The sequence below is a fragment of the Epinephelus lanceolatus genome, chromosome 6 (genome assembly GCF_041903045.1).
Source record: "Epinephelus lanceolatus isolate andai-2023 chromosome 6, ASM4190304v1, whole genome shotgun sequence".
Classification (NCBI taxonomy): domain Eukaryota; kingdom Metazoa; phylum Chordata; class Actinopteri; order Perciformes; family Serranidae; genus Epinephelus; species Epinephelus lanceolatus.
The window spans coordinates 2,904,560-2,928,975 of NC_135739.1; the positions used below are offsets into that span (position 1 = coordinate 2,904,560).

The 24,416-nt window shown below is 41.5% G+C and overlaps 1 protein-coding gene across 1 annotated transcript; it reads right to left on the reverse strand.

Annotated features, from left to right (window-relative positions):
* Positions 1 to 1,112: 1,112 nt before the first annotated feature.
* hook1 (hook microtubule-tethering protein 1) lies at positions 1,113 to 24,416 on the reverse strand. The gene is made up of 22 exons (XM_033622113.2): positions 24,264 to 24,416; positions 22,026 to 22,111; positions 21,257 to 21,329; positions 20,281 to 20,331; positions 19,079 to 19,211; positions 18,693 to 18,760; positions 18,396 to 18,458; positions 13,499 to 13,582; positions 10,860 to 11,023; positions 10,641 to 10,781; positions 8,661 to 8,862; positions 8,425 to 8,535; positions 8,219 to 8,306; positions 8,068 to 8,134; positions 7,842 to 7,982; positions 6,462 to 6,549; positions 6,174 to 6,205; positions 5,985 to 6,067; positions 5,751 to 5,851; positions 4,552 to 4,653; positions 4,388 to 4,456; positions 1,113 to 4,310 (listed from the first exon to the last, which is right to left on the reverse strand). The coding sequence occupies exons 1-22, from the start codon at positions 24,306 to 24,308 to the stop codon at positions 4,152 to 4,154; spliced, it is 2,151 nt and encodes a 716-aa protein (XP_033478004.2). The 5' UTR covers positions 24,309 to 24,416; the 3' UTR covers positions 1,113 to 4,151.

Here is a 24,416-nt window from a genome sequence, read left to right on the forward strand (position 1 = left end):
ACTCCAACCAATTTCTAAAACCATGAAATTGCACCTATGTCCCCAGTTTTAATTGGTAGCGTATGCAGGGTATAAAAAGTCTGATTAACCTCCTTGCAGGTGTTAAAATGGCAGATCAAGCATTACTGGAAGACATTACTTTCAGGAGAGAGGTCACCTTCAGAGACACATATATGAAGAGGGTAATGAATGGCTTATTAGGTGTTTCTTACTGCCAAGACATTCATTAATGTGTGCGGGAGAAGCAACTTCACCACTTTCTTCATCATACATCTGTAGGCAAATGTATTTCCTAATCCTCCTGAGACCCCAGCTTTTGTTTGGTATACGCTTAATTTCTCCAAGCTATATGGGAAACTAGGACCTGATAAGTATAAAAAAAAAAGTTGAGCAATGTTGTTGAACAGGAAGTAGTTCTTGGAAAAAATCATGCCCTGATATGGGGACAATAGGGTTTTTTTTAATAGTTACAAGAGTGTAATAAATTAGAAAACGTTTTTTTCAATGTCTGAACATTGTTGTGCGAAAAACAAAATTACAAACGATGCAACAACTGTTTAAAGTATTGTCTGTAGGAACAGTTTGTCACACCTGATCAGCCTGTGTGAAATGCTGGGATAATAGTTATTTAGTCCCAGTGTGCTCAAATGAGTACTTCCTAATTATCAGCATTGCATAGCCTGTTACTGTTGGTAAAACTGGTCAAATTTATTTGCCATATCAAACTTCAGACATTATTTAGCACAAATAAACAAGTATTGACCATTAAATTTGATCAGGTTTTGTACCTTGTCCACTTTTGTGTCAAGATCTGCTGCAGACTGAGCAGAAGAGTGTCCACAAACCAGGACAACTAAGTTAAACAGATTTAAGTACAATGTGCAGGAAACCCAAAACGTGACGTCCTCATATGAGGACGCAGAGTCTGAGGAGGTTATGTAGAGAACTGTGGGCGTGGAAGTATAGTGATTTATAATAATTCTGGCTGACTCATGGGCACGGTGTTAAGAACAGAGTTGGCCCGGCACACATCATGATTTTCGACAGAATACACCTTCATTCTTTCATCTCTGGACCCAAACTGAGATTGATGCTACTGGACGTAAAACACATTTTTAGAAAAAGGATTTATTTATTTATTCATTTATTCACAACAAAACCAAAGGCTTTAATTTTTCCTTAAATTCCTGAAAATTCATACTTCCTTCCTCAACTTTTCTTCATTTACACACAAACATACAACACCTTGTGCTGTGCTACGTCTGATTGTACTTCTTATCATCATATAAATGACACTGCTTTTAAATCAGCAATCTACGAGAATCATCCACTGCAAAGGAAAATAAAAGCGCCTCGACATATAGATCACAAATGGCAAACCATCATAACAGAATGCCTCTTTAGTGTTAATGCAAACATACAGAGTGACAATCAACAGCCATTTCATGGTGTGAAAGTAGTGCAGTTTAACTTGAAGAGGGTTGGACAGCCAATAACCCACAATATCAAAGAGAACAGCAGCTTCTAACAGCGCTCTTCACCCTGAACTCCCACTGACACTAAAACAGCCTGAAAACGTCGATGATTAAATACAATATCGACTACAATTAAAATTCTCAAGTTACAATTTGCAGGTACCGATGAAAGCTTAACCTGGATCTGATATTCGGATCAGAAGCTGGTGTTAAATCATGTTTACATTACAGCTGTACAACTTCACAGACTTGATTACTCAAGAGCTTTAGTGAATAGAAAGGCCTGCCAGTTTTCATTTAGAGCATGCTGCCAGTAAGGAAGTCAAATCACACTTTAGGAGTATAGAAAATACATGAGATACACTCGTCCTGGATTTCTTGTGTAGGATTTGTTGTTGCAGCACCTCAGACGTTGATCACTTTATATGATTTATAGGATTTTCACAGCTTTACATGATGTGCTTGTTTCATTTTAGTAAACTGACTGATGTCTGATGCTTGACAGCAGGTGGTGGCCAGCACCAAATATAGCAATCCATTTCTCAAAGAAATCTGAAGCACGTCTGTCTTTTAGTCAGTCTCCTGCGTGATTACATTAGTTCCCCCTTAAAGGAATACTTCACCCACAAAATGATCATTTGTATATCTATACACACTGTGTGTTTAGTTGGATTTGTGACGAACACTTTGCCTCGCATGGCTTCACAGTAAACAAGGAATCTAAGCCTAATCCACATGAGCATGGGTGTTTTTAAAAATTAGGTTTCTCCATTCTTTGCTCTCAAAAACTAAAAAAAAACAATCTCCAAATTAAAATGCAAAACACAACTGAAGAGCTGTCAGGAGATGCCAAACCTACAGGTGGGGATACAACCATAACCCTAAGGATGATGTTGGCCAATCTGGAGCCTGAAAAACAGCTGTTATAGGAAGGCTACCTGGAGCAGCGACCTCTGTTGGTGCATCCTGGTCCCGCTGTTCCCAAATAAGTTGAAAAGTAACAGTTCATTTATGTAAGTTAGGCCTGACAAAGGAGTTAACCGCACACACTGCCATTACAAGACAAAAACTCAGTGTTCTCAGTTTCTGAAAGTCTTTACCCTGGAAGGAGTTTTGCAAAAAGGTTTTTTTTTTTCAGTGACCTAAAACCTTTGTGTGGACTCGGCCTAAAAACTGAGAATTCTTGATGAATTGGAGTAAAGATGGTGCTGCATTAAACAACAACAAAACTTATCAAAACATCGATTTACAAACTTAAACACAACCTGGCAGTATAATCCAAGTCTAACTTATCCAGTCGTACGATCAATACTTCCCAAACACATGCATTTTTTCTTTTAAAACATCTACGCGTAAACCTGGGGTGTCAAACTCATTTCAGTTCATGGGCCACATTCAGCCCAATTTAATCTCAGATGCGCCGAACCAATAAAACCATCGTACAATAACCTATAGGTACCACCAGCTCCAATATTTTTAAGAATTACAGGTACGTTCAGTAGACGTTCATCCCTTTACAAAACAGATGAACAGCCTCAGATATCTTAGTATGGCTCAGTTATTCCACATTCAGTCAGTCTACTTCTCACGGTCATTACATGTGTATTCATCCACACGTTTCCTGACACAGATTCTTTTGAAGTGAAACTGCTGTTTGACAATATTTTGCACAATGTTCACTATCTTTAAACACGGTCACAGTAAGTATTCACTGTTATATCAGAGAACAGTCTCACACACGGATGGATGAGTAGTGCGCCTGGGCAGGCATGTGCGCTTGAACTCTGCCTAATGGAGTGCAAGAGCAGAGCTGTGTGAGACTGTTTATGCAGAAGTGATTAAACAGTTTGAGCAAAAACGCATGTGTTTGGGAAGCACTGAGTATATAACTGGATCAATGAGACCTGGATTATACTGCACGAGTTTAATGTTTTGATATTGTTTTGCTGTTGTTAAATGAGGCCCCCTTTTACTCATCAAGAAATCTTTGTTCCCTGTGGAGGCACGTGAGAAAAACAAAGTGTTCTTCACCAATTCATGGTAACAGGTTGAGTACAGTAAGTGATACACAACTGATTGTGTTGCGAGTGAAGTATTCCTTTAACTGCATAGTATGATGGTTCTGTTTTCTATACATCAACAATCATCTGAAGTTAGTTGGCTTTAGCATTCAAGTAACCCTTTTTAAAAAAATCACATTCATATATATTATGGGCTCCAATTCTGAATAAAACAGTTAAGCATATATTTACATTTCTCTTCTTCCTGTTCAAGTACACAGCGTGACAGGATGTAAGAGAGTGAAGGCTAGATTGATTACAGCAAGTATTCAGCCGAGTCTGCAGTTGGCAAAGCAAACACACGGAGCAGAAGGGAAATAAGGGACAGTGTGCGCTACTTTAGCTAGTGAGGTGAACACAGGTTGTGGGTTTCTGTTCTATGAAAGGTCAGCCTGTAGCCAGTGTATTATGGGATAGTTTGCTGTAACGTCAGGTATGTGACCTATAAGGTTTTGTTTGAAAAGTAAGTGCTCATTGATCCCAATCAGCTCGTCCGTGACCCTCCTGAAGCACTGAGAGCAGATGTGTTTAAGGTCACTTGAGTGCTCACTGGTGGGAGGAAGAGTATTCTTCCCTTCACTGATTAAAGGTGAGACATTTGGCTCTCTGACGAGGTCTACTTAGAGGTAGTGGCTGGCACGCTGATGGAAAGCGCCCGGCGTGGGGCGTTTGAGACTTGCCGCTGCTGGGACAAGAAGGACTGGCCGGGGGACAGCACGGAGGAGGTGCAGCCACCGAGACGTGATTCGATCGCCAGCTTCTGAAAGCTCAGACTCTGAGGAGGGACAAATTTAGAGTTTCAATAAGGTCTTAAAAGGCAGAATATACATCCGATAATCTGATTTCATTTACCTTGTTATACCACGCAGTGACGATCAGCTTCTCCTCATACTCTCTGAGTTTGGCCTGCTCACACTGACGCTGCAGAGGCAAATCAACCAAACATGAGTTGAGTCTGAAACACAGCCCTTTTTAAAAAATACTGCATGTTCAGTGAAGTCAAAAAGCAGATTTACCTCCAAGTTGAGAATCTGCTTGTCCCGATCCGCTAACTGGTTCCTCAGAGCCTGGATCTCAGCAGTGGCTGGATTTAGTTTAGGATCCAATGCACGGATAACCTACAAGCACAGAGGGAAGAACAGTTCTGAAGTCAGGATCAAATCACTGGACTCAACCTCATGTTTTAATGGATGCCATTAACAACATAACATTTGAGTAACATTTGGGGGATATGGTCTATCGATAATATGACAATATTTTTAGGCTATATTGTGATACAATGATATTTGAAATCTCCTCTAAACTACTGTAGACTACTAAAAAGTTAATCTACCAAATAAAAGCACTGATACAACACAGTCAAATAAAGTATTGTTACTGTATAAATTAAGTTGAATTTCCTTTGGGGATGAATAAAGTTCTATCTATCTATCTATTACAATAAGTTAAATGAGTACTGTTATAATAAAGTTAAATAAAATGCTGTTGGAATTAAATCAATAAAAGCGGCACTTTCATTCTGAAACCCACGGCTCGTCTCAGGCTGGAAGTGAACTTGAAGCTTGCGGTCAATAGTCAGCATTTAGCAAAAAATTCAACCGTTACAGTGGCTCCACTAAACATAAGGATTCATACACTGTGAGCGGGAAGCAAACTAACAGCACTCCAGGTTATTCATTTATTTATAACGTTTGCAAGCTGCACTGGTGCTCCACGGTCGCAAAAAGAGACTAAGTAGTTGCAGCCTGGAGCTCTGCAGATACAAAAACGCACGTCTCTCCTGCTCGCCCAAAACAGCCCAGGAAAGAGTGATCTGGATGGGAAGGGGATTCAAATAAACACAAGAAATTTGTGCTCTAGAGAAAGGATCAGCACTCAGTGAATAACCTCCTAAGCCCTATGATAAGCTAATATGGCAAGGCTTAACTATACAGACCAGTGAGCAGTGATAACTAACATGTCTTTGGGGTCATCAGGTGGGAACCTCCTTTCACAGTGATCTCTAGCGGCCCAGAGACACTCCCCTAATGCCAGCTCTCACTGCTCCCCGCACCAACCCAACAACCTCCTTTACCTTACTTACACATGGCTTTCTCAGCCCAAACAGCTGAGAAAGAGTGGTCATATCTGTTTGAGTCTTATATCGCTTTTTGTGTCTGTAAGAGTGAGAGAGCCGGATGAAGGACGAAAGCAAAATGGATCTCTTAGCACTCACATTTCGAGCTTTCTCCAGGTACATTTTGTACCTCTCCTCCATGGCCCTCATGTCATCATCCTTCTTCTTCAGAGCAGCCATCAGCTCATCCAGCTTCAAGGCTTAGATGCAAGACAGAAGTTATGAGGTCTCACTTCAGTTATATTGTGATGTTGTGTATTGATGCAGCGCTGCAGACGAGGCTACATCAGTGGTGTCATATTGCCAACATTAGTCATGTGATTGGAAACTTACAGGTTTGCGTGTTGTCAGGCTGAAGGTCCTCCAGCAGCTCTTTCTTCTTCATGATTTCGTCCTGAGCCTCGTTCAGCTGAACCCTGAGGAGACAATGCTGCTTCTTTACCTCCCTCTACTGGAGAACACACACACTAGTTTTACATCTCTCTACATTCACACAAGAACTGACACATAAGTCACACTTACATATGCGCATCAAGTTTCCGCTTCAGGTTTGACTGAAAAACAGAAAAGAAAGATTTTAAAGCTTCTACAGACACAGTGCAAAGGTTACATTTGGTAAAGTCATTAATTGCAGAACAAAAAATAAACATCTTTTTTAAAAAGTACCTCTAAATCAGTTTAACATTCTGAAAACAGAAACAAATGTGATTTCTTTCCGTCATGCCGTGCCAGCACAAGTCTGAGCAGCTTAATAAGATTAACTCTGTGGGATGTTTTCTGTCGGGATGCCAGCACTCCTGGCACACTCACATCATCAGGTTTGGCCGCCTGACTCTGCAGAGCCCTCTGGAGGTCCTCCACCTGCTGCTGCAGCTCACTGACCCGCTCTCGACTCAACCTGCAGATTGATCACCGTGAAGACGTGGAAACATTAACGGATTAAATTCATGAAGGAACTATGGCTGTACCTTTTCATTTAAAGCTTCTATTGAGATTTTAAAATGTCTGCATTTATATTTTATGACATTATCACCCTGAAAAAATTACTCAATTTGAGTTAAGTAATTCTTCATATTAGATGCTGCTAGACCGCCCCATTAATACAGGTGTGTGTCTCCTGTGCGTTGACTGCAGTGAAAATGTTGTTTTTGAAAGGCTAAATTTAAACATATATGGACAGAAGAAGAATATTTCATTAGATAAAAATATATTGTGAATTTTGGAAATGATTGCATCTATTTTCCTTGATATATTCTCACTTTAGGACCGCAACACACTGGAGGTATTGGAAATGTTTGGATCACACGAGTCAGAAACAATCCTACGCAGCCAGAGCTGGAATCTAATTCTATAAATAACGTAATACTAATAATTAGTGCAGCCTAATCTTTATCTGCAGCTGTGTAAAAATACCTCGTTTAAACAGAATGAACAGACATGAAAAAAAGCTACGCAGCATTCGTATGTTGATTTAGAATTTGAATGTCCGTGTTATGAATGATGCTTCCAAGCTTTGAAGTGTTTGGTACTGTAAACAGCATATTCTGAATGATTTCCGAATGAAGCGTTAAGATTTTTCTTTGAACGTGTATACAGTGGATTCAGAATGTGCATCTCCGTTAGGGTTTTTACCGCAGCTTGTGACACATGGCCTGTTTACAGTCGGCTTTGTGCATCATCAGAGGCTACGCTGTACACAAAGCAACTCACTGACACTTTGAAGGATGGGGTAGAGATGGCACACAAGAGAAAGACAAACATACTTTTTAACATAATGAAAGACTTGGATATTAACGTGTTTTAAGATATATGCAAATATCACCACGCCGTCCTCTTCAAGAAGGTGGCTGAAGAAATAAAAGAGAGTCTGTGTTGACACTGTTGAGCAAGTTCGCGAATGATGGAAAATAAAAAATAAAAAAATCAATTATTGACGCAAAGAAGCGTCTCTTGAAGCACCTCTTTTCAATATTTTGACACAATAAACGACATGCTACAGCATGTTAATGGGAGTATGCATATCTGCATGTAAACAGGAATATTGGTGAATATTTTCTAAACAGCTTAGTAGGAATACTGTCTTTCAGAATACGAGCAAAAACAGAACAAACAGTCAATAACTAGGGAGAAAATGAACATCTATCACATCGACTTGTTGCTGACTTACGAAGAGAGATCAACTTTGCTAACCTGTTCTCAGTGTCCAGTTCACTACGTGTCTTATGTGCCTCCTCCAGCTGGGTCTGCAGTGCAGCGATCTTCTCCCTCTCATACTCCTCCTGCTGCACTCTCAGCATCTTGTTCTCATGCTGCAGCCTGATGAACTTTTCTCTGAACAACATCACATACAAGGTCAGTGTTCCCACGTTACACTCAAGCAGGAAGTAAACAAGCTCTTTACTGTCAGAAGCATTACCTGTACTCAATGGGGATTAATTCAGCCGCCAGATTATCGTGGCTGGGGCTGCCAGAAGGAATCATCCCTACATGAAATAAACATGTGCGTGTTAATGTCAGAGTGGCAAAGCAGCGTTATCACTGTCAGACATGACTACCCAGTCACACACCTGCTTGGGAGAGCTGGTGCTGTTGAGCCTGAGTGCATCGCAGCTCCTCGTTGATCTCCTTCAGAGAATCTCTCTCGATGATGATCCTCTAATGGAGGGGAAGACGTGTTAAAGCAACAGCTCAAATGTTAGTAAAAAATGTTACAGCTAGAGTAAACTAAATCCTTCTGCAGAGTCCTCCTGACACATTTCAAACACTGCCTCACCTCTTTCTCCTTCATTACAGTTTCATGCTTTTCCTCTAACTTCTTCATCTCAAAGGCCAGGTTATCTGCTCGCCTCGACTCCTCCGACAGCTTCCTGTGTAGCTCCTGGACCTGTGAGACAGCATGTGAAAATACTATTAAATAAAATGTGTACCTTGTGAGAGTTGTAACATAGGAATTGTATTTCAAAGTGGAGTTTCCATTTAAAACCCAACCGTGCTTTGCATATAATTTACCTGTCTCTTGTAGGTCTCGAGCTGTGCACGCGCAGCGTTGGCCTTGCGCAGTTCTTCCTCCAAGCTGACAGTGTTGTGCATGTAGGTCATGTTATTCTCCTCCAGCAGCTTCATCTGCCTCTTCAGATCGCCTAAATTCTCTAGTTTACGTTTGTATGTATCCACTGAGGCCTCCAACATCACCACACGGTCTGAGCAGTTCCTACAGTATATGAATACAAAATAAATACACGAATTATGTAAATTTACAAAGCTGTCACTTAATAACTGGATTGTGATTGTAAAGGCCTATGAGAAGACATGTACGCTGTCTTTTTTACTTACAATAATCTTTACTGGACGTACAGCGTTTCAATCGTCAAACCTTCATCAGGTTAAACTGGCGGACAAAGAACATTCAGCAGACAGATACAGCTGACACTTCCTCAAGCCAGGCTCAGACTACAGGAGTTCTGCATCTATTCATCCCTAAATCACACCTCCTGATATCAGAGCAGAAATCCGGTCTGGACCCTTGGTCGTTACTGATGTTCAGCCCAGATTATCTGGTGATGTGAGGTTTACAGATACAGTCCTAAACCTCCAGAACTGCTCCCAGACTTGTTGGGGCCGTCCCAATAATTAAAAACATGTCTGATATTTAAGATATGAAATCTGGATGATTAGAGTTATGATTGCATCAGTACTAAGAAGCTGATGGTGCTGCCATGCAATGGCAAACATTCGAGCCCTTGAAGCTAGCGTTAGCAAGCATACTACTGTTATCAGGTATTAAAACTGACAGTTCTCACCGATGAATAGAGTAGACCCGTGTTAACTGCATCCACCCAACCATTTTCTCATCCACACTCTTTCGCCTTCTGCTTTTATTGTTTTAAATGCAAAACATTGTTACCATTACAGCACGTTGCCGCACCACCTCAGTCTCTGTTTTGTTTACACCTGTTTCCCCCATGAGATCATGTGAGGTGGTGCATTCAGGCTCCCTTTGCAACTGCAATCTTAATAATATGTTGCAGTGTGTGATACAACATTATTTTCAAATCTTGTAGTGCGAGCATGTTTGAGATTAAAAAGAGGAACATCTGTGAAGTTTGTGTGTTGCAACCAGATGTCAAAATTGGTTGGGATTTTATAATTCGTGTCGTCTGAGCCTGGCTTCAGGTGAGGCTGATCTTATGTAACTGGGAGATTCTATGAAATTTTCCATAACACATATTTTCTATTTTCTTTCCCATCTAGTGATTAGATGGGCTATTTTATATCATAGTAACTTACTGCCTATTGAGAGGTATATTCATGGTGTCGCCTAAACAGTGAAATCATGATACTGAGATCTACCATTAGTCTCTTATTATTAGTGTCATTATGGAAGAGATGATTTTAGATACACTGATTTGAGTTTTATTTACAGTAATTCATGTTTGTGTGTAAATTGATGTAGTTGCTGTTCACTGTAGATAGTGGAAGGTCTATTTTTTAATGTGTGATGTGCCTTCCAATTGGCTGAATGCACACAGCCTGTGGAACTGTCTGACAGCTCATGTCATACTGCATCTCCAATAAAGTTTATTGCAAGTTTAAGAACAGTGTGCAGGACTTCTCTCTCTTCTCTTCTAAGAATTATGACTCCAACTGCTTTCAGAAAAGGAATTTTCTATCTTTAGGGTCTGATCCCTGGTCTCCACTGGCACAGACGAAGAACTGTTACAATCTGAAGAGTACTTTACTTTTTTACTTACTCTCTCAAGGTCAGTGCAGAGAAATCTGAATGCTGATTTTTGTTCCAGCCAAACAAAACATCAGCTAATTTCACTGATTAACAAACCCTCAACCAGACGAGAGGGGCTAATCAGTGAAATCATGAGCTGACTTTCCTCCTCCACCTAACTGAAGAGCTAGTTCCTCATTTAGAGGCAACAAAAGATGTTTGTATGCTGCTCCTTGAAGAAAGAAAGTGGTTGTTTATTCCACACAAACCTCAGAACGTCCAGTTCATCTTTGAGGGCTCGAGATTCTTCTGCCAGGCTGGTGAGCTCGTCATTACGGTGCTGAACCTCGATCAGCTGCTTCTCCAACTCTTCACAGTGGATCCGGTAGTCATCCTTGGCAGCCTCCAGCCTGAATCGTGCACATACACATAACTGTTAAGACTTCTACACCCATAACAAGGTTGTTGCTAAGCAGATCGAGACCCACCTGAAGTTCTCTTCCTGCAGCGCCTCTAACTGTTGCTGCAGCTGGCTGTGTTTTCTTCCTGAGGGGGTGCTTGGGTCGTCAAATGTGTCCAGCTGATTGGCTCGGTCTGTTAGGACATCATTCTCAGCCAATAAGCTGTTCCGTTCCTCCTGAAGAACCGCCACCTGTCCAGGTACAATAAGGTTTGGACCGACTCTTACAAGTGACACAATTTTAACAAAGTTAAGGTGAATTAAATATACAAACACAATATTTGTGTCGAGTCAGCAGAAAGAAACTGTGATGTTAAATCTCTCTTTGGTCAATTATTTCGTGCAAAGCAACAAAGTCACATCTGAGCATCAAAAGACACACCGACAGACAACTCTCTTCCTCTCCCAGCTGTTAAAGCAAACAGTGCAGTTAATCCATGCTGGCAGCAGAGCACAGACAAAGTGCACTTTAAGCAAACATGTTAATATACAGTTAGTTAGTTTGACTTCTCACCCATCATTTCCCTGATGTCGGACATTAACTCGTCGTTGTTTAAAAATCCTGCATACAAAATATCTACAAAGAACCTTTAACTACGGCAGAGCTACATGGTTCAAACCAATATCATGACTTAAGTTACAATATTTTTCTGACATCGATCAGGCATAACATTATGACCACCTGCCTTATACTGTGTAGGCCCCCCTTTTGCTGCCAAAACAGTCCTGACCCATCGAGGCATGGACTCCACTAGACCTCTGAAGGTGTGCTGTGGTATCTGGCACCAAGACGTTAGCAGTAGATCCTTAACGTCCTGTTAGTTGCGAGGTGGGGCCTCCATGGATCAGACTTGTTTGTCCAGCACATCCCACAGATGCTAGATTGGATTGAGATCTGGGGATTTTGGAAGCCAAGGCAACACCTCAAACTGGTTGTTGTGTTCCTCAAACCATTCCTGAACCATGACACTGCAATCAGGGAATACCGTTTCCATGAAAGGGTGAACAAGGTCTGTAACAATGCTTAGGTAGGTGCTACGTATCAAAGTATCATCCACATGGATGGCAGGACCCAAGGTTTCCCAGCAGACCATTGCCCAAAACATCACACTGCCTCCGTCGGCTTACCTTCTTCCCATAGTGCATCCTGGTGTCATGTGTTCCCCAGGTAAGCGACGCACACACACACCCGGCCATGCACGTGATGTTGAAGAAAATGCTATTCATTACACCAGGACGCCTTCTTCCATTTCTCTGTGGTCCAGTTCTGATGCTCACATGCCCATTGTTGCCGTTTTCAGCGGTGGAACCAGCATTAACTTCTTCAGCAATTTGAGCCACAGTAGCTCGTCTGTTGGATCGGACCACACGGGCCAGCCTTCACTCCCCACGTGCAGCAATAAGCCTTGGCCATCCATGACCCTGTGTCCGGTTCACCACTGTTCCTTCCCTGGACCACTTTTGATAGATACTGACCACTGCAGACTGGGAGCATCCCACAAGAACTGCAGTTCTGGCGATGCTCTGACTCAGTCGTCAAACCATCACAATTTGGTCCTTGTCAAACTCGCTCAAATCCTCATGCTTGCCCATTTCTCCTGCTTCTAACACATCAACTTTGAGGACAAAATGTTTACTTGCTGCCTGATATATCCCACCCACCAACAGGTGCCATGATGAGGAGATAATCAGTGTTATTCACTTCACCTGTCAGTGGTCATGATGTTATGTCTGATTGGTGTGTATTCTATGCAGTAAAATATGATAATATTATATAAAGCGTTACAATGGACATAACTTCCCACACAGGTAAAATAAACTTCAATCATTCATATTGTTGCCTTCGTGTTTAGTTTGCTTGGAATCATTTCTGTAAATGATAACAAGATGTGATCATCATTATCACAGGAATTAAATCTTTTATCTTTCTATTATTCTATTATTTATCTCTTATTCTATGAACTATACTTACAGTCTCACACAGAACAATATGCATTACAAAATAATGCAACATTGCTTTTACCAGAAGAAGATGACAAAATGGTTATTATGACAGACAGATGTTCCCGGGTGAATTACTGGAGGATCACCACAAAATATTACAAACAGAAACACATTGCGTGACTCGTCTCGAACAGAATCCTGACTGAGCCATCTGTTAGCTGAGTTAGAGTTAATATTCGAGCAGCCGGTTTAGAAGGGTTTAGTTTGGTCGGATGGTCAGCCGTGTTGGACTTACCTGGCTGTGGCAAGAGATGAGCAAGACTGGTGAAAGAACAAATCAATCTGTCGAGAGTCCAGTTGAACAGTTGATCAGTGGCTGTGCTACGTGTAGCCTGCCTGTACAGTAAAGAGTGAGGCCTTCTAGCAGCAGCACAGCATGGGCTGGGTGCCACAGTGGGACCAGCAGATCCCAGACTCTAAGCCCACAGTCCTTCTGCCACAGCAGCTCCAGACAATGGACTTGAGCATCACAGCGAATTACACAACTCCTGTTTATACTGTACCACAGGCATGCACGTGTGTGTGTGTGTGTGTGTGTGTGTGGACATAAAAAGCTGAATATCGGCAAACCTACAGAAAGCACTGAGGCTAGACGGCTGTAAATGAATCACATCAATGTATATAATGTATATTAATGTAGTGTGTGCGTAAGTTTGAATTCACCTGTACGTCGAGCTCTTGACAGCGCTGGGCTAACGCTTCCTTCTCTGCCACAAGTTCAGAGAGTTCCTCCAGGGCTTTTTTCAGCTGAAGAAAAAGCAGAATTAACTAACACGTACATTCACTTCAACTTATCGACTGGTTCTGCTGCAACACTCTGCTGCTCAGAAAGCTCAAATGGTTTTAACACACTTTCATAACCGTCACCTCCTCTTTATGAAAATTCATGCTCAATTTTTACTCAATGTCAAGCCTGTTACAGAGGACTCATCCTGCCAACCCTCTGCCTGTTCAGGCAGCTGTGCAGCACTGGGATTCTCTGCACAGCGGTCAAACAGATCAGGGAGAATAAAACGCCTCAGTGATGGGATACTCCAGGTTGGAGTGACTCCTTTGAAATGGTAATGTTGACTTTAGCTGAGATGCTGACTGAATGTTAGACTGGTGACTTATGCAGTTTATACAGAACATTAGAGCTGACGGGTTAAGTTAAAGGGAAATTTCGGTTTATTTCAACCCGTCTCCTATCGTCCTAATTTTGTTTCAAGTGACTAGTGACATAGAAATAATAGTTAGCATGTTAGCCGTTAGCCTAGATACAGCCGTAGCGTCAGACCTGTTAAAACTTAATTAAACAGGCGTCCTTTCAAGTGCAAAGTTAGTCCACTTAACAAGCTTTTTCTCCACAAAGACCGCCTCATATCGTTAGGATAAATGTCAGAGAACATATAGAAAACGACATGTAAACGTGTTGTCTTACCTTACCGGTGTGCTGCCATGTTTGTTTACCATTTAGCTCTGCTTTCCAAAGCGCGGCTGAAATATATCTGGCGAGCTCTAGATAAAGCCCAGCTGGATACTACTCCAGGTGGAGGTGTCTCGTGCTCGGTCACATCCAGACCTTGAAAATAAGGCTGCAACCGGTCCCATTCCTTGCAACAGAGGCATTCCTCTTCTGTGGGCACTGGGGCGCAGCATTCACAGGTACATCACCAATCTCCAGAGCTATGCAGCCTTGCAGCAGCCATTCCTCCTCTCTCGTCCTCTAACGTTACCTGTTGTGCCTCTCTCTCTCTCTCTCCTCCTCCATTCTTCAATTTCACGAAGCTCTTCGTCAGTGTATTCTGGCTCAAATAAATAAGGGCGGCCATCGACTCTCGATGTGGAAAGCCTATATAATAACATTCCACATTTAGGTGGTCTTCAGAGTTGTTGTCTTACCTTATGGTGTGTTTACCGTTTACCTCTGCTTCCCAAAGCGTGGCCGAAATATCGCGAGAACAAGCAGCGATCTCATACCGTGCCTGAAATCTCGCGAGAACAAGCAGCAACAGCTGGAAGGCAGAACCGGACAGTAGCCTGAAAAGTTCATTCATTTATTTTATGAAAGATTTATAGAATAATGGCTGACTTTTTGCCAGACTTCGACTTTGTGGAGGAGGAATTTGATTTTGCAGAGTTTGATGGCCGCCCTTATTTATTTGAGCCAGAATACACTGACGAAGAGCTTCGTGAAATTGAAGAACGGAGGAGGAGAGAGAGAGAGGCGCAACAGGTAGAGGACGAGAGAGGAGGAATGGCTGCTGCAAGGCTGCGTAGCTCTGGAGATTGGTGATGTACCTGTGAATGCTGTGCCCCAGTGCCCACAGAAGAGGAATGCCTCTGTTGCAAGGAATGGGACCGGTTGCAGCCTTAGCTAACATTAAATGGTAAACAACAAACATGGCACCACACCGGTAAGGTAAGACAGCACATTTACATGTCATTTTCTGTATGTTCTCTGACATTTATCCTAAAGATATGAGGCGGTCTTTGTGGAAAAAAAGCTTGTTTAGTGGACTAACTTTGCACTTGAAGGTTGCCCGTTCACTTACGTTTTAACAGGTCTGATGCAACTATGCGCCCCGGCTGTATCTAGGCTAACGGCTGACATGCTAACTATTATTTTTATGTCACTAGTCACTTGAAACAAATTTAGGACGATAGGAGACAGGTTGAAATAAACCGAAATTTCCCTTTAATAAACTGACAAACCAACCGAGAGTTACCAAGCTTTTTTGATTATTAATTACATTTTTCATTCAGTTGCTAGGTAGGCTTGGGTAGTATGTATTTTTTCATACCGTTCTGACATTTCTGCACGGTATACAGTACATGACCGTATTTGTGTAAACAGACAAAAAAACCAAAACGTAAAAGCTGAGCTGCTGGTGATAGACGCCCCCCCCCCCCCCAAACAAGCTCATATGTGAAGAAGAGGAACATCGTTACATCAATTTTCCTCATTAAACAGAAAAAACAACAGACACCTTCTGACTTCTTGTTTCTCTCTTTCACCAAACTAAGACTACGATAATTTCCTTGTTACCTCATCATAGAACACACTTTCAAACCCGCAAGAAAAAAAAAGTAAAACTCAGAAAAAACAACTTGGTTCGTTGTCCCTTTGCTCCAACAATCACCAGCTCTGGTTTGTTCATAATAAACCCGTACTTCACAGAGTCAGACGTGAACACATGCTCGCTGTTTCTCTCTGCCTTTGCTGACCAGCTTTTTACAAGGCCTGTAACGTTCTCCCCACCACTCGCCACCTTTCTCAGCTCAGCTACCTGTTACACCAGTAGAGACTGACCTCTGGTGGCTCGTGCTGTGCACTGCATCACCTTAACAACAGTGTCTCCATATCAGTTCAACAAAGAGAGGAGCTCTGTAAGTTTTACTCGTATTTAAAATCATACCTTTGGGATTTCTAAATACCTCAGTATACTTAATACTGTGATACCGCTCAAGTCTAGTACTGCCTCTCAAGAGGTGAGGATCTACTTTCTCCAACATATATCATAATAAATTAACCTGTAGGCTGTATGACTGTTGGTGATACAAAATAAGCTGTTTTAAATCATTTTAATCATTACATTAATGTTTGAATGTTATGTACTTTTCAGGGATTCTTGTTTCTTTTTGGAGCGATTTAGGTTATCTCACTATATAATGACGAAAACCCTGTGTGTGTGTGTGTGTGTGTGTGTGTGTTCCACGTTTTTCTCCTCACTGACTTGGTCAATCCCTGTGAAATTTGGCACAGTGGTAGAGGGTCATGGGAGGATGCCAATGAAGCAATATTACATCAATTGGCCAAAGGGGGGCGCTATAGCAACCCACTGAAATGTCAAACTTTGAATGGGCATATCTCATGCCCCGTATGTCGTAGAGACATGAAACTTTGCACAGAGATGCCTCTCCTCATGAGGAACACATTTGCCTCAAGAACCCATAACTTCCGCTTATATAGATTTTCCGCCATTTTGAATTTTTTGAAAAACACATCAAATGGATCTCTTCCTAGGAAGTTTGAGCGATCTGCATGAAACTGGGTGAACATAATCTAGGGACCAATATCTGAAGTTCCCTCTTGGCAAAAGTTGGAAAACTTACTAAAACTGAGCTTCTATAAGGCAATGAATATTGCGGAGGGCGTGGCTCATCACATAAAGGTGTATAACATCTCAAGGGTTTCACCCATCACCACGCAACTTTGTAGGCATATGACCACACATAATCTGAGGGGACCCCTCCATTATTGACCCCATCAAACAAAATGGGGGCGCTAGAGAGCTCATTTCTTATCTAAGCCTAACCGCCATATGGATTTTTACTAAACTTGGTAGATATGTAGAACAGGACGCCTCAAGGTGACTGGAGAAATTTAACTCTAATTGGCAACTGGGTGGCGCTATAACAACAGAAAAATGCTTCAAAATGGCTAAAATGCGACCGATCGCTGTGGCTCCCCCTGTGGACCAATGTTGGGGTTGTTTCTAATGTTTGGTATGACTAAGTCATGGTATGGTATGCTGTACATAATCACAGAAACTGTCAATGTGTCATTCTGTCAGTCAGTCATTCTGTCTGTCCCACGTTTTTCTACTCACTGACGTGGTCAATCTACTGTACTTTCAATAAAGCAATCATACTATCAAATTCACAAAAACTCTGTCTGAATACATTGCTCTTCTTAAAGGGTTCAGTTGACTATTTAATCTGCAATTTCCTATGACCTGTATCCCAAACACACTCAGTGGGTACGGACTAGTAATTATAATAAATAATTTTAATATCACACAATTTAAATTCCCTCAGTTAGAGAATAAAGACCTTTACACACCAAGTCCTTATTTTTCATCCAAAATCATTGCATGTTGAAAAATAAATATGACCTCATGTTCAGTCAAACACATTTACACACCAACTCCGAAACTCCGAAAATTCATCCATCAGAGTTTTCAGAACAGGTTCAATTATCTGCGGTTTTTTTGCATCCATCAAAACCCTTTAGAGCGTTGTATGACAAAGAGGCAGTGAAAAAAATGTGACCTGCAGGAGAGACATACATTTGCAACAAAAGAGAGGAAGTGCACAGTATTATTTTGTGACTCAGAAAGCCTACAATAGGTGAGACAGTAATATTCAGGTGGATGACGACGACAAAGAGGAGGATAAAAAGGAGGCTGAAGAGCACATGCAGACAGAGAAAGAGAAAGTGACAGAGACAGAGAGGGAGGACAGCTCAGCCACTTCAGGTAGAGAGGAGGTGAAAGGAGGAGAGAGTGGTGACAGGCAGGGAGGTGCCTCCAGTGGAGAGAAGCAAGGGAGCAAATGTGTCTTTCCATTTTGTTTTGTACTGAGAATTTTTTGGAAAAAAAATAGAACAATAAAATGCATTGGACTCAGTGTGCAAGGTTCCTGTGTGCAATCATTTCTATCTGATGATGGATTAAAAAGACACAAGAGAAAAACACAGCCTTGGTGTGTAAAGGCCTTCACACAGCAGACAGTACCAACTCTGTTCAAACACAAAGGAGATTTCCCAGCTGGGAGTCTCTGTCGTAATAACACTGACCTGCTGTTCCAAGTCCCCTGATGGTTCTGCTCCAAATGGGGCCATGATCTCTTTACTCATGAGCTGGAGAGGAAAAATGGGTTTATGGATCACACACACTCATTAGAATAGCTGAAAAGCCTCCACCTATTTTACCTGAACACAAGCAGTATGCCCTCTGCCCCCCACCAACAACTACTGTGCCTTTGAGACAGCTACAGTTATCAAAAATGTACAACTGCTGAGCCAAGCTGTACTAGATATCTTTAACATCTCTAATCTGAGTGAGGGAGACACTTGGTGTTAAGATGGACTGACCTCCTGGATGGCTGTCATTACAACGTGCTGCACAGACTCCTCCAAGGTCATGATGATCTGAATGTATTCTGTAAACAGAATGAGAGATTCATGAACTACACACGCTGACTGCAGCGTTTATCATTTTTCAGCACTGGCATCCCACTTCCAAATGTAACACTACTGACATTGATTTCCCCGCCAGGCTCTCTGATGGACTCTGCCTTTGTCAGAGACTTGGCAGGGCAATAATTAAACATTGTTCAGCTGACGGGCCTTAACCCAACTGGATTCTGATGGACAATTCCTTTTCTCTCTACTCTGTACACCACACACATACTGCAGATATCTGTTTGTGTCTAATTTGTGTACACAAAATTGTGCCGAACACAGAAGCGGCCACATACCTTGTTTACGCTCACACTTGACAGCACAGCCCAGCACAAGCTGCAGCAGCCTCCCCAGCTCCACGGGGTCCGAATGCTCTGCCACCAGGGCCAGATCTGGCAAAGGGAAGTCTGAGATTTCCTGGGCTAAGACCTGGTGGAACAAAGAAAACAGTGAGTGAAACGGCACTGATTTTACATGCTCAACGTGTAAACAGCTGTTCTGGTAGACTAATGCCGGCCTGACGCCAAACAACTTCACAAGCAATTTTACTGTTGCAGACAAATTTCCAGTGTTGTAATAAAATCATGAGAGTTTTACTAGAGCTGTGGCACACCTCCATGATCTCAATCATTTGGTGTAAGGTGGTTCAAAACTCAGTCTGAGCCGTCTTAAGTTAGTCCTTCATGACAAAATTTAACATGTTGAATTTTATTTTAAGTTTTTAGTCTTTGCTCATGTAAATACTGGAGTTTAATTACGTGAAGATTGTGAACAACCATTCTCTCCCGCACCAAACAGGAGGCAGCAAACCAGGTAGACAGTAAACACGAACGTGATCCCGGGAGAGCGCAAGAACATGAATAAGCTTGGGTTGTAGAGTGAATAAGAGTCCGTGTTTAATTCGGCATGTATCTGATCCACCAACCAGCACTTACTATAGTGAGAAATCTTACATCTTTTTTTAAATAAGATATTTTTTTAGGAGTTGTTTATATGTTATTTTTCTTAATGGGACTTTGGCCTAATATTTTTCACCAGGAGTAGGATGGGAATCAAGTTGTAGTCTTGCAAACAGTGACCCTGCAAGATCCCAGGTCTTTGCTAAATCTTACAGTCTGTCACTAAAAACTCATGTTGTCCTCACATGTGTCAGACTGTGCTTTTAAAAGTATTTTTAAATCTTCTATTATATGGTAAGCATACAAGGATTATTGAATAAAATATGTCAGTTGTGTGTTGTAGCAAAGTGGATATAAAGTGCTGGCTTTAGAACTCCACTGTGGATGTACTGAGTATCAGGCTTGAACTGCGCGATGCTTGTTTTGATCTTAACAGCACACTAGGCTCCTGGGGTTGGGCACTACGTCAACAGTGCATACTACAACTCCCACATGAACTGAACAAACACGCAAGAGTCCACCTGTTGCACACAGTAAGTGTTAAATAACCTGTCAACTGTGCAAACACAAGGAGAATGCTGTACAGGACCACAACCTACCTCATTATAATAATCAACCACCATCTGAAGGATCTTCTTCAGGTTGTTCATCTGAGATCACACACAAGATTATAAAATGTTAGGAACTTAGTTTATCGTCAAAACTGGGACCAAGGGGACAAATTATGGATGCACGATATTGGATTTATTTGTTGATATATAACAACTTATTTGGCCGGTAACCAATGCTGATATAAGTCATCATTAAGTCTCTTCTGTAGTGGAATCAACATCGTATTAGTCATATTCATGCATTGTGTAAAATAAGAAAAAACACGTTGGCCGATTCTAATAGTTCATTTTAAAGTCGACATTAGTGATAATGTACTGATGTTATTGTGCATCCCTCGACAAAATCACAAGAGATTCACTTCAAACATAATTTATATTCATGCCATAATAAAAATCAAGACTTTTTAAATGTACACAGTGAAAACATGCCTTTTGCACAGCAGACATTTTGACTTGTTTTTGGTGAAAAGGTTATTAATAACATTAATGGTGGTTCTTTTCTACTACTGTCCCAGTAAGCCCTGCATACACAACACAAGGACCTTTAAACTGAGGCACCTAAATGGAACTGAGCCGCTATTCATTTTATTATTGTGTGTTTCCTACTGCGGCATGTCAAAATGTCTTCTGTGAAAGACTGAGGATGAAAAACAGCAACAGGGGAAACAGAGTGAAACAGAGGGATCGAGAACAGCGTGCACTTTCTTTTTTGAATTACATTACATACAGCTGACACATTTAGACAAACATACATGTACACATTTCACCAGAGGAGTCAGAACGTGGGGTCAGAGTGCGGGCTAAGCCAGGAGCAGCACCCCTGGGGCAGGCAGGAGGTCAGTGTCAAGGACAGATTGGCAGGGTTGAAGTAAACACAAGATTTAGCACACGTGGAGGGGGGGGTCAGCAAAACATGAAGAGAAAAGTCAGAGAGGGGGACGGGGAGGACAGCACTGCTCTGTACCTTCAGTCTCCAGTTTTCCTCAACATCTGTTTTTATACGGCCGAGCCATCCATCAGTGAACCATGCTGGGTCTCTGCAGCACACAGATGGGAACAACAGTTCATCCACACGTGACTTCTCAGCGACTGTGTGTCGTTCAAGGTCAGATTCTTCTAGATAATACTGAATGTTGCAGTTTGCTTTCTCTCAGCCTTCTTTTACTTGCACTTTTTTTTCCTACAGTGATAGTAAAAGCAACGTAGAGAGAGTTTTTGTCTCTCACAAAGTCTCATCAATTAGTCATAACACAACATGCCTCTCTAATGCAGCTTTAGTGCATTGTGAAATCTCAAGGTTGCTGTCTGAGGAGAGCGTCTTATCTCCTTCCTCTACATTAGACCTTTTTGAATCACTACTTGCGCTGACTGGTGAATTTAAAAACAAGACGTTGTTGTTTGATCTTCATTTCATTATCTATAGAAATGAAAAAAGGTTTGCACAAAAAAGAGAACCAGAAATTAACCATCCAATAGCATTTGTGCTTCAGTGTTTTACACCATAAACAACAATTTTCCCTGAATAAGTGACAAACAAAATCCTTTAAGTGAGCTTTTTTGCCAAGGCCACATGTGATGTGAATTATCTGAGCCATACCAGACTGGCTCTGAATAAATACTGTATCAGCAGAGGAGCCAGATATCATGATTAATGGGGCAGATCTGGACGACCTACAGTATATGTTGTATTCCTCTGTGTGTGTGTGTGTGTGTGTGTGTGTGTGTTTCCTCACATTTGATTCAGTGCCTGAGATATTGCCGCTCCAGTGGTCAGCTCCTCCACTGTTCTGCAGGGTGCAGCAGTGTTGAAGGTCTGCAGCTGAGAGGCACAAAACACAGCATCGTCATGGGGACTGGTCAACACTCCACGGGGGAATAAAACACTGTTGGGGAGGTGGTGACATGCAGAAGCACACTGCATTCAGCAAGCTGTCACTGGAGATTTACTCCACAACACTGCAGATGTGCTGAGGTGCTGTGTACCTGCATTCAAACCACTACGAGGGAGGAGCGGAGACAATGGAGGACAGGGAGGACAGATTGGACTGCAGATAAAAGTGGCAAAGACACCACGATAAAGACAAAGGCTTTGAAGGTGTGAATAATTCAAGTGGCAGCCACAGTGTAAGGTAGGTGTGACGACCTGGGCTGACATCCTTTTTACTCAAACACAAACTGCCAAACCGTGTCCTGTACACAAACTGCAGTTTGCAGTGATAACAAAACCGCTCCAAAGGCTGCCACTCTGACATTCACTCCCATCAGCCAGTGACAGTGTTATTTCAAAATGAACCATCAAATGGAAACACTGACATCTTATATTAAAAGTAAGTCCACTGTTTGAGGACAACTTTTATAGTTATGTGTCTGGCTTCCTGTGGTGGAATGTAACTGCGTACTGTTCTTTAAGTACAACTTCAAGGTACTTGTAAATACTTGTACTCCACTACAGTTATTTGACAGCTTTAGTTACTAGTTTGTAGATTCAGATTGTTATTAGGGCTGCACAATTATTGAGTAATCAAAATATTATCGAAATCGCACTATGGCCCACGTTTAATATCCAAATTACAGGAACTGCAATTTTTTGATAAAGGTAAAACATGTCACAAAAAAACTGTATAAATGAAGCACTGGGGTGCTACACAGAGGCCACAGGCTACAAATCATGTCCCAGATGTTTGGTACAGACCCCAGTAAAAATCATATCATTAGTTTTATATTTTTTCAATGAAAATAAACAGCAAAAATAATCATTCCCACTAAAATCGCAACTATATCACAAAAGCAATACCTGTCAAAATAATCGCAATATTTTCAGTTTTAATTGTTAAAAAAATATATAATTTAGTAATGAATTATGTTATAGCCTGCTGTTATAGATTAAGAAATGCAGCAGTGTATAAAATTGCTGAAAGCCTAACCGTTACCAGATGCATAGGCATAAAGGCATTAGAGATATTATTATTATAGAAATAAGTATGCAAGAATACATTATGCGACAATTCATAAGACAATATATAAAGTAGGCCTACATATAAATATAGAAATAAAAAATCAGAGGCATGTTGTCTAAAAAACAAAAGTAAAACATGTACACATAAGAATTGTGTATAAATAGCTTATTAATAGCATTTTAACCTAAATAAAGAAAAGTGTAAAATTTCCAGAGTCACTTTAAGCAAGATTTTAAATGCACAACATTTACTTGTGAGAGATTACACTGTGGTATTACTGCTTTTACTTAAGTATAATATTTGACTGAATGGAAAGGAAATGTCTTTGACTGGGAAGTGTTTCCTTTTCCCTAGTTGGACACACAGGTTTCTGGGATGTAACTGTGGCAGGCTAACTTAATCTCACCTCTTATTAAGTCGTGAGACAGTAACAGTGTTGTTCAACAAGGTAACTGATGCGGCTTAGATACAGGACTTAGATCTAATGAACCTGTTGTCACGCCAAGACAGGAAACAAACCGTTGATTCACACCCATGGAGAGGAGCAGGTGAAGGCAACTGATGCTAAATGAGGGTACTTAACTGTTAACATTAGCTTCATCAGTTACATAAGGTTAACAAGAGCGACATTACACGAATATATCCCGGTTAATTGGATTAGCAGTCGACGAGGATCGACCAAACTACAGAATACTGTTGTCTTTGTGTCTTTACCTGGTAACTTTATGTGTATTAAGCTAACCCTGCTGCTCACTTAGTTAGCATGCAGCATATTATTAAACTAATAACAGCTGAAGCTGACGTTAATCTCCGTCATAACGGTTATGTGACGACCGTTGAATTAAAACCGTCTCTCCGTCACGTTTCCTTGATTTCTCTCGGCTGTTAAGTGTTTTCGCTGACACCCCCACCCCCACCCCCACCACCTACAAACAGGTAAACCAAACCGCCTCCATGGTTTCCTCGTACCACGCGACACCTTCCCGTCACGCTAAGATGTCAAATAAAACTCACCCATATTACGAGGCTCTCCGTCAGTGCCGTTTTACTCTCGTCCATTTGTTCCTCTTTAGGTTAAAGCTATATTTTCCTCCACCTGTCAGCAAACCTCTTCCGCTCCTTTCCTCTGCATTTGACCTCACCTGCTGCCAAAAGGTAGCTCTCTAA

Coding starts and splice junctions, on each gene's coding strand:
- hook1 (XM_033622113.2), bottom strand. CDS start 24,308: ATGGACGAGAGTAAAACGGCACTGACGGAGAGCCTCGTAATATGG. Junction 8,536..8,660: donor TCGAGACCTACAAGAGACAG/GTAAATTATATG, acceptor GCTGTCTCACAG/GTCCAGGAGCTACACAGGAA. Junction 8,307..8,424: donor CTGTAATGAAGGAGAAAGAG/GTGAGGCAGTGT, acceptor CCCCTCCATTAG/AGGATCATCATCGAGAGAGA.